Source organism: Myotis nattereri (genome assembly GCF_964212035.1).
Source record: "Myotis nattereri genome assembly, chromosome: 7".
Classification (NCBI taxonomy): Eukaryota; Metazoa; Chordata; class Mammalia; order Chiroptera; family Vespertilionidae; genus Myotis; species Myotis nattereri.
This window is the reverse complement of record NC_138082.1, coordinates 68,655,001-68,666,134: the sequence shown is the minus strand read 5'-3', so window position 1 is coordinate 68,666,134 and position 11,134 is coordinate 68,655,001. Positions and strand designations below refer to the sequence as shown.

General features: G+C 36.5%; 1 protein-coding gene across 2 annotated transcripts in view; it reads right to left on the bottom strand.

The window, feature by feature from the left end:
* Positions 1-1,253: 1,253 nt before the first annotated feature.
* Positions 1,254-11,134, bottom strand: part of GTDC1 (glycosyltransferase like domain containing 1) — a 361,495-nt gene continuing 351,614 nt past the window's right edge. For both annotated transcript variants that reach the window (XM_081095911.1, XM_081095910.1), the window contains 3 exons: positions 8,098-8,168; positions 7,304-7,395; positions 1,254-2,388 (listed from right to left, as the gene is read on the bottom strand). In XM_081095911.1, the coding sequence (XP_080952037.1) occupies positions 2,272-2,388; positions 7,304-7,395; positions 8,098-8,168 (280 nt within the window). In that variant the 3' untranslated portion in view covers positions 1,254-2,271. The remainder of the gene's footprint in view (positions 2,389-7,303; positions 7,396-8,097; positions 8,169-11,134) is intronic.

Here is an 11,134-nt window from a genome sequence, read left to right as displayed (position 1 = left end):
TGCACCAGGTCTCTAGTATTTAAATGTTTAAAAGGTAGTTAATGCCGCTCCCTTACCCCCATCAATTAGCGAGAAAACATATGTGGATAGTTATTGTGAGCTCTAGCCCTGGCCAGGTAGCTCAGTTAGTTATAGCATCATCCCAATACTCCATGTTTGTGGGTTCAATCCCTGGTCAGGGTACATATAGAAGCAAACAATGAATTCATAAATAAGTGGTACAACAAATTGATGTCTCTCTCTCTCTCTCTCTCTCTCTCTCTCTCTCTCTCTCTCTCATCAATAAAAAAAAATGTGAGCCCACTGTTTTCAGGACAGAAAAACACAGTAAACTGAACCCTGTTTCTTGGCTGTGAGATTGTAATAGGATTTGAGAAGGCATGGTCTCTGACATGGATCTTTGTGACGAAGCAAGCTTACTGGTGCCACTCATCTCCTTAGTGACAAATACTGCCCTGGAGAAGTGTCTAATAACCTGTCATGCGTGTTGATATCTTTACTTTTGCACTCCAGGGGAGCCCACCTGCCAGATGACAACTTCCACAGCATTGGATAGAAGGGACTTCCGAAATAACCCCCGAATCCTCTGGTTTGTGGGCAAGGAGGTAGTTTGTTCGGGGACTTCTCCACAGACTAGGTGTGATGTCCCAGCATGCATTTCGGATCCCACACTAGTTAGGAGAGGACTCTCTGTGCAAACATGGACCTGGTTGTTTCTGCTTCCTACTCTTTCTGCATTTAAATTCCCGGCCTTGTGGACCCTGAACTCCTGCTCTCGGTGACCCACAGCACCCCTGCGCCCAGGCCTCTATCTGCTCCCCTGACCTTGATCTATTGCCTCTTATGGTTTGCTACCTATCAGGGGCCCTTCTGGATCCTGCACCATTGCCTGCTCTAGATGGGATGCCCCTAGACCACTCATGGCCTTGTCCCTCCTCCTCTTCCTGGCTGCTCCTCAGCTGCAGTGTATGGAAGTAACTCGTTTCAAAAGCCAGGAAAGTTACAATTTACCTGTCAGCAAACAGAAGATGGTTTATCAACAGACTTTACCTTAATGACTACAAATGTTTACCTCCTGCTTTCCAGAATGCAAAGAAAATCTTGGAAATGTCATAATATCTCGCAAACATTTGCAAAACAGATCCTTGTTCATCCGGAAAAGAAACCATTGTATTCATTGTCTCTTGACACGAGGCCAGTGTTCAGTGAGAAACAGACAGACAGATGCACACAATGACACAAAAAGGAGCTATGCTAATTAAAAAATGGCAGCGGGCACTTTATTAGAGATTTATTTTACAATCTCGCCGTTCAAAACATCTTTTACATCAACAAATGCAGGCAACCTGAGTATTGGAATTATAAGTGACTGATCTTGAAAATATTATATTTGTAGCTGAATCCAAATATGTTCGAGGACTATTTATATCAAAATGACTGGTTTTGTGAGAAGTATTTTGATTTCTCTGTTTTTGCCCATGAAAAAAAAAAATTAAAACAGGTACCTCACCTTTCATTTGATGGGCAAGCTGGCCCACTCCGAGTATTCCCCATGTTTGTTTGGATTACAGCTGTTTATCTTGCAACTTTCTTTCAGATAAATGAAGCTCAAATGTAACTCTGGGTCACGGAATACCTGCCAGACCCCTTATGCATACCTTCACTTACAAACCCCTGTGCCAGGGAGTCATTCATTTGCTAAAGAAAAGTGCTACAGCAGCCCTTTGCCACAAACAACTCCGAGAGAGAGAGGCAGGCCGCCCATCAGTCCCGGGCATCCTGATCCCCCTTCCAGAGCCCTGGCCCTCAGAGGACACCGCCGATGATAACCTGGCACCCCAGGTAGAAACCCAGCCAAGTGCGAGCGTTTGAAGCTGCCGTTTGGCTGCCATCGTGTCGGCGAAAAGAAAGAATTCAGGCACCATGTCATCCAGTACAAAGGATAAAAACGGATTCAACCGGAAATTCAATGTGGCACCACATATGGGATACATGAGCGCGGTTATACAACAGGCCACATATTTTTTTTTGAACAGTCTCCTCCATGTGATGCCGAGGACATGTGTAACCATCATAACGTCTCTAGGAATCTGTGTTTAATTTGAGTCGGGGTGGTGGCAGGGATTGGAGATCTGAAGCCGCCACAGGTTTGTGGCAGATGGCTCTGTGTCAGCTATGACAAGCAGCCAGGCTCGGCTTCCTCTGCAGATTTTCTTTTCTCTCTGATCAGGTAAATATGGGCACACTCTGGAAAGTTCTACAGGCTCTGCCTTAGGCTGCGGGTTTGTGAGGGAGCCCCATCTGTCGCAAACCTTCCCCTGGTTCCGTGGCGAGCAGGGACCTGAACTTGCCACGCAGGGCTGCCCAGGAGAAAGGAGTCATCTCACCCTGCAAGGGGAAGGGAGAGAAAGAAGGAAGGGGCATGAAGGACCCAGAGACGAACGCATGCTGGACATTCATGCTGTACATTTGCATCACGGACATCAATTGGATTTCAAAAAGCCACCCAGTAAATGTTCTCTAGTTTTATCATCTCAGGAAATCCCAGTTTCTGATTGGTTTAAAGAAGAACTATTTCCAAGCGCAGGAGAAAGCTCCCATGTTTTGTTTTTTGTTTTTTTTTTGTGTGTGTGTGTGTGCATGTGCGTGTGTGTGTGTGTGTGTTTGTGTGTGTTTTCAAATGTGTACTGTCTGCTGCCCATATACTTCCTGCTTTATGTGATGGATGACAGCTAATAGAAGTTTATCATCCAACTTTTAACTTTATATACACAAGATATACATGTTTTTGCTAATGTGAATTTTACTTTTAAGTGGTGAAGGCACAAGAGAAATGCCATTACAACTACGTGGAATTTACAAAGCACTTCAAGTTTACTAACAGGTTTATAGTCATTATTTCATTAGAGCAGTACCTCAGGGGGAAAATGCTATTAAGAATTAAGAAAAAAAAAAAGCCTTCCGAGTTTACAGATGAATCATATAGGGGTTAAGAAGTTCACCTCGAGCTAGGCTGCAAGCAAGCAGCAGGGACAAGGAGTCAAAATCGCTAAGTGATCTGAATCACCCGGAGTGTGCCTATTGTGCTAAAGGTTCTTTGCTTTTATTTCACTCAGACAAATCAAAGGATAACTAAGCCCCATAAAATCAAGGAAGGCAGTGCAGAAGGAGAGAGGGAGGAGTAGGGAGGACGGAGGAAGGGGACTGGCAGAATTCACCTTACATGATGCTCATGCTGCTGAGAGATTTGAGAAGTTCTAAAAATGGCACATGTTTTCAAGTTTCCATCTTTAAGGAAAAGGTAATGACTTTGGAGAGCTGTTAATATTAGTGAGCAACACCGTATTCACATCTAGAGTATAAGTTCAAATTAAAAGAGGACTATAATGTGGCCTGTCTCTTAAAGGAAGCTTAGAGTGGCTTGGCTGTGGTTCGGGTAGCTATGGCCTGATCCAATTAAGACAACCACTAATGGCTTTTCTGGGCACCGAGTCTGAATTATAAGCTTAATCATTGTTTGGATTCACTTTTAGGCAGAAATCAGATAATTCTTCTCTCCTCTGAATAACAGCAGGTTACAAAGATTTCTAGAATGTTAAAGAACTTGAAGAGGAAAAAAAAAACCAAAACAACCAACAGCTATCTTCTGGAAAATCTTAAGAAACTACAAGTCACTTTCATAAGGCACAAGAAAGGCTGGCATCTCTTTTTATTCCCATACAGAAGATTGCTCAATTCGTAAATAAAAGTAACAAGAGATAGGACTTGTGTCTGGGAAGTACCTACATAGACAACTGCCCTATTTGTACTCTTGCTCTTTTCAATACTGGTAACAAGGACATCTCCAAACATCTTTTTTTTCTTAGAGCATTTTAAAATATAAAGATCAAAGGTTCTCTAAAAGCATAAAGCACTGATCTCAAATACTTGTTAGGAATATTTACAAAGAAAATTCACATAGTAAAATAAGGCAAAAAAAAATTTACAACTTCATGGCATTAGATTTGCTTGGGTTATAAAATGAAAAACTATTGTTAGTGTAACAAGTCAACCCTTGGCTAATTATTTTCTGATTATTTCTAGAATCTTGTGTTCAAATGAGGTTTGAGAGTCATAAAGGGCTCCTATTTTATCTATGTGACAAGTGTGTGGCCGATGTGTCTAACCTACTTAGTAGAGGAAACGTCCGAAAATACCAGAACGCTGCAGTCAACGACTAAGCCAGGATGTAAACGTTTTAAAGAAATAGCTTTAATTTTTAAGATTAAAAAGTTATTTTAGATTGTAATGTAATTAACAGTTTCTGTATGCATTGCATTTCTCTTAAGCTCTTAAGAAAAATGTGTGTGTCTGAGAGAGAGAGAGAGAGAGAGAGAGAGAGAGAGAGAGAGAGAGAGAGAGAGGAGGAGGACACTGCATTCAGAGGAATTTAAACATTTCGAGTCTGAAACCATTTTAGGTGAGAAGTCATGGGCACCGTGTTCTGTAATAGAAAAAGTCACTTTAAGAGGAAAAAAAAGTATCAAATTCTGTTTCTGCTTCTCAGTTACTGTTTCAGCATTCTGTTTCAAATCCTGCTTCAAGTTATAGCCCCCAAACTCTCACTCATATTGAAAGTATAATGTCTCATGTGAGAAGAAAGCCAAGTGTTAGTAGCCTTATTCTAGTCATTAAATTTCTAAGTGTGTGAATCCATATGAAAAATTCTATCCTAAAGTGAACTCTATATGATAAGCAGTGGAGATGATTTAAAAAATGTAAACTTTTAACAAAAAAAAAAAGAGTAAGGTGTAAAAATGTAAAAGGAGCAAATTTAAAAATTCAGTGATATTCTATCCTTTTAGCTCTCAGAAGCATATGTTTTATAAAAGCAAAATAGCATTCTCCAATGGAATAAATCTAAAAAAACCCCCACCCTCAACATTCTCTTTACAGTACACACAAAAGACTCTTCCATTGCATAAGAAAAGTAGGTAAAAAGCTATCTTGGGGGAAATAATTCTCTGGTGCTTAGTGAAGGCAAATGTTACCTGAAAAAAATATATACTTATAAAACATAAGTGAAAAAAAGATTGTAACTTATATCTTAATTATAAAGTTTTAAAAGGCATTCTTTTTCTCTTTTGGCTCTAAATCCTGCTCCAACAACCACACTAACTCTGTGGTATTTCCTGTCATTTTTACCAGTTATTCCTGACAATTGCATTTTAAAGCTCTTAATTACTTATAATTCCTGGGCCATTAGATTAATTTTTAGACAAATACCATCAAGTTCTATGAATGAGAACATACATGAAAATGTATAATAGATTTATAAGAAAAGAATCCATGGTAGAAAAAGACATAAAAATGAACTACACATAAAAATTCTTATAAATGCTTACGCATGAAATACGTGTAAAAAGTAGTAACGTGAAATAACAAGTAAGGTATATGTTATCTTTTAAGCTGTCTGAGGACCAAGTGGTATATTAACAGCATACCACTAAGCTGACATTGTTTCAGAGTTTTTCCAGAAGTTGTTTGTAAAACAAATAACAGCTACGTTATGGCAGTAGCTGTATTAAAATATTTCATCTGGAGATCTGCTTTCTTTTGTAACTAAAGGCAACTTGCTGCAGTAACTTCTGAAATGGTTAAAAATTGGCAGATGCAAAATAACAGGGCATAACTTGAAGCAAAGTTAAAAACTGATACATTTTGACAGTGGAAATACTATGATCAATACATTACCATTCTCATCGCAATGAAAAAAAAATTATTTCTTTTGTATTTATATGAGATCATAGATGACAACTAAACTTATGATAATCATTTCACAATATATGAAACTGCTGTATATCAATTATATCTCAATAAAACTGGAAAAAATTCACCAGAAAGGGGAAAAAATCAATAATTTGATGGTGAACTCACTGACAATAGTTTGGTGTCATATGTAACAAATGAATCCATTTGTATTAACACTTATTATCCTACTTCTTCAATTGTTACAATCTGTACATTTTGATAGTCTGTCACGTGGGAAGCAGCTTGATTAATATTTTATACAAACAAGACCACTACTAAACTTTAAAAATTAGGAACTCTGGACATAGACCTTGAACAACTGTTTTCTGTGGGAGGCTCCTATGTACACGATACAATCGTATCGACTCAAGAGTAACACTGAAGCCTGGAACTGTTCAGTCAGCATTTTAAACTATTATGAGCTACCTTCTGAACCATTGCCAAGTTAATAGACAATGAAAGATAATGAGCTTGAAATTGGGTGTTAAATTGCATTTTTGGTTCTCTCCCTTTTTCTTGAAGTTTAACTGTTTCCTGCAGAAACAAAGTCATGTTTTGATGTATCACTATGTAAATATGTATTTTAGGCCATGAAAGGGGAAGGAGAGACACAAGGAGGCAAACTGTATTTCCTGTAGGGAGGTTATACATTAACATAGGAAAATTAAAATATGCTGGCTTATAAAACTGCTAGATTGTAAACTATACTGAATTTATGAAAAATGAAGATGCTACATTCAAAGAATATAAAAAGGTATATTACTCATGGCCTAGAGCCACCTTCAAAATCATAATGCATATTTATCCCAGTTCAATTACTCAGACATTTAGTCGGGCCTCTTTGTGTTGTTGTTTCAACAATGTAAAATTCTTGATTCAAACAAGGGAAGAAAGATAATGAATAAAAGGACTGAACGATGATGCTATTTAAATTATGTTCTTTTTGCCTTTGCCATTCTGAGAGGAGACAGACAGTCTAATTCAAAACAAACTGAGGGTTTTTAATGTCATTTTATTAAACTGGGCAAGGGAAACATTTGATTCTTGAAAGTCACCTTTAAAACAGTTTTAAAATGAACACCAAACTTCACTAACGTTGTTCACCTGAATTTTTGAGGACTGAAGATTTCATTATGATGGGAAGAAAGGCTTATCCTCATTAGTATAATTGTAGAATCTCTCCTTTACTTCCTTTTAAACTAATGAGTTACATTAATCCAGGTTCATTTTTATAAGCCTCTTGGGGCTAAATGTAAAGGACAGTCATCTTAGAAAACAATAAATTTTTTAAAAAAAGCATGTACCGTGCATTAAGTGCACGTATTTCATAAGACCTAGGTTAATACAACTGGCATCCAGTTTAATTAATCCTTGTTAGTGTAACAACTAATATCCCTCCCTAGCATGTTTCCTTTAAACATTAGTATGTTAATTAAATGTTTTTTTTAAAGATTTTTTTTCTTTGTACTTCAATATGGCATTTATACTGCTTAAATCGCTTCTCAATAACTACCTTAAAGAGATGTTTCCTTACAATATCAGGTCTCCTGCAGAAATTCTGGAGCCTTTTTGAAAGCTGTTCAGGTGTAGAATACAGATATTCAGCTGCAGGAAAAACAGATACATTTTTAATGAAACAAAAACCTCAAAGCACACACTCGATATTAGTCACTTTACTAATTAAAAATGCATATTGCTCTGTGCCGCCTCGTGTTTTACATTATTTAAGCATGATTTTATAAGGTTACCTCAGCTCACAAGGATGTTTAATGCTAAATAAGACTGTGTAGTTGTGCTGTTTAGACATCTCCTTTGGGTGATTAAAATACATTATTCTAATGTAACACAATGCATATGTGATATATTTAGTGATGAGATTTTTTTTTCCAAAAGAACTGGTACTATTGCCGTATGTACCCTGTACAACAGTTGCATGTTATTAACCAGTCAATTGTTTAAATAATTTGGTGTGACTCTCAGTACTCGATCTTTCTCTGTGTATATCATTAAAAAATCTGTAAGCAATTGCAGCAACGCTGACCTGCTTATAAAAACCCATCAGTATGGGATGTGTATGCTAACAATGAAGAATGCTATTTGAAAACTTGCTTTTTTGTTATCTTAAAAGAACAGATGGCAAATATAAGCCTACTCTAATGTATTAAAACATAAAATTTTCCTTAACACTAACATGCTGACTTGCCAAATAAACAATTGCTCCTGCCTAAGTTTATTTTCAAACTTTCGCATTTAGCACGAATCATGTATTAAATCCCAACAAAGACGAGAGAACATTAAAGCAGCTACCTGGAAATATTTCGGGATAAACCAAATCTTTGGGACAAAGTGGGTAACAACCACAACACACAGCTTCCAACCTAAAGAAATGTTAGAAAGAGGACAAAGATGTATTAAAAAGGCATTCCTGTCATAGCCAGAAAGCAGTTTGGTTAGCCTAAGTGAACAGCATGAGCCCAGAGTTAGCTGGTGTGGAAATCATGGTCGGCAGTACAAGCCTAAAAGCCAAAGTTGCTCTTTTAAAAGATTTTATGGATCATATATGCATTTCATAGAACAGAACCAACAGCATATGTTTTGTTCACTGAATTAATCAAAGCGCAGCTCTGCATTTTTTTTTTGTTTTTAAAATACTGTTTAACACATTTTATAATCATCAGATAAACACATGTAACAACATGGTAAAGTATGGGCAGCTTTTCTTAATAATGCTGCGAAGCCCCCGAATGTTCATTTTCCAAAAATGTTTAAATAAAATAGCAAATACTTAACTTCAACACTGTAGCCGTAGAAATGATCGAGGCACTTTTCAAAGCATCAGGGGAAAAAAAAATTACAATCTGTTGTGATGGGGCATTTTCATTTTGTAGCTCGTGCCTCCAAACAACTTGTTATTATGCGGAATAGCAAACTGGTCCCCCTTTTATTGAAAAATGCTCATGAAGATTACCTCCATGGACATTTTGCTTTCTGGACTAAAACATGCGGCTCTTTTTCCATTTTATCAGAAGAGAATACTTTTGTTATTAAACAAAGAAACCAGAAAGTTTCGCTTTGTGACAGGCTTTCCCCAAGGACCACCTACAGGTTTTTTTTCCGCATTACTGCAGTGAGAGTTAAGCAGAGGGAAGGTAATGCACCTTGAAGGCTGTGTCTGTCCTGGATAATGGCTACCGATCTGACATATTAAACCTTAAAGATACCACTGTCATTTCTGTTGGCTAGGAATTATGCAGTGAAATTCAAAACACTCTTTAAATATGTTTATTTTATGAGACACTTTGAATTGCATCCAAAACGTTGACCAGAAGAGGAATTTTATTTTGAACTGCAGATTTTTTTTTTTCAACCCAAGAATGAGTTGAAGTTATGTCAATGTTTACCTCGTTTACTTACAGTGACAAAGTACAGGCAATTTGTTTTTATTTATTTATTTATTTGTAATTTAAACTGTTTTTAAGTGGGCGATGTGTTCCCTGTTTTACTGTGGACTGAAATTAGTTTTAATGAAAAGTATTTACTTTGAGCTGCAAAGTTTAGAAAAAGACTGAGTTCAAAGTTTTTCTTGAGAACTGATAGGAGTTACAAAATGACACGGTGGCAAGGCACAGGGCCTAGTTAGCAATTATTAATTTTAAAATCCAAACTAATATCTAATATTCTCTCCTCTACATACAGAGGGTCCGCATAGAAATTCTGGTCGGAAGCGCAGCTCCGAATGGCTCTGTGACTGCATTATAAAACATTCACAAAAGTTTTGAGCACGTAAACCAGAGATATTCTTTATGAACGAAAAGAAAATATGCACTTTATCTGAAGACACTCTGTTTAAAAATGCAGTGCTAGTCGAAAAGCAAATACATACGAACATTCTCTTATAATTACATAAAATCAAAAGAGTGAAGTCACAGGCATTTCAGAAAGTGCACATGTTATCTGCTTTTTAATAATGGATTTGAATTAGAGTGTTCTGTTCCCCGAAAGAAAATTGCAGGCCAAGTAACATTTTGAGTCATCGCATGAGCATGTACCATGCCATTTCCAAAAAACCCTCTGCTAATTAAAATACAGTGAGATAGGAATGACATTATTTGATTTAGGATGAAAAAAATTCACAAATCTGATTTCAACTTGTATTGGTAAATTATCTTATGGTTCTAATTCATTAAAAAACAAAACAAAAAACCCCACCACTTTTGAGTATAATTTTGACTTGTTAAAAGACCAAATCTTACTGTATACATTATTTGTATTTGGACTGTGTTTTAAAATATAGTATATAGGTTGTACTATTTTTTTAAAAAAATTACATAATTCATTCCCATAAGTTTTTCATATTTTATTTTGGGGAAAAAACCCTATCATCTTGTGACAATAATACAATTATTCATCATTTCAATTCTTATGCGCTACCAGTTAAATAATAAATAGGGTTCCAATTGATCTATTGTTAAAATGACTAGCAAATGACCTTTTTATTCCAATTAACAAATCATCTGCTAAATCTATGAATCTTAATATTCAGATCTATTCACTTCAATTCATACAATTTATCTGGAAATAGTTGTTGGGCTTTTGATTCTAAATATAATTAGCTGATAATTTTGCTTGGCTGAATTACTTTTCTGGAGGGCTTGCAAAGGCTCTCAGTCGCATTATCTAGCAATAATGAATCTGATAGGTGAAATTTTTTACTGTAATGAGGATGAGACACAGTTGTGACACCTGAGTCTGCTAATAACAGAAGACTGCTAATTATCGACAGCACTTTTTTGTGTGATGCAAGGAGAAAAAAAAATCCCTCATTATTAAAAAATAAAAAGTTACAATTATAAGTGACACCGGAGGAGAGTAAATAAAATGGAGTGATTAAAACATTGCTGCTTTAAGGGTGTTTTTAATTAAGTGGAAATGCTAATGTTGTCATACTTAGCAGATGGGATTAAAATTAGTTATTGTAAGTAACTCATATTTTATGTTATGGTTTCCACAGCATGTCTACAAGATCTAAGAAAGTGATACATTCCATAAGACATTTTAAAAATGAAATTCTCATACTCTTTACAACTCATAATAATGAACATCATGAATAAACTATTGAAAAAAAACCCTGCCAAGGATTTTACCATAGTGACTTAACTAGCAAGGAATGTAGCCATAATGTCCTGGCCGGGTACAGTCTCACTGATGGTCTGCCTCTTGCTTTGCTGATTGTTGCATTCCCTATTTCATTCACACTCAACAAAAACAAAAGTTTGGTACTTGGGCGCTGAGCCAACATCAAATGTGGTGTCAAGAAGGTAGGGCCTGGATACAAGGAAAGATC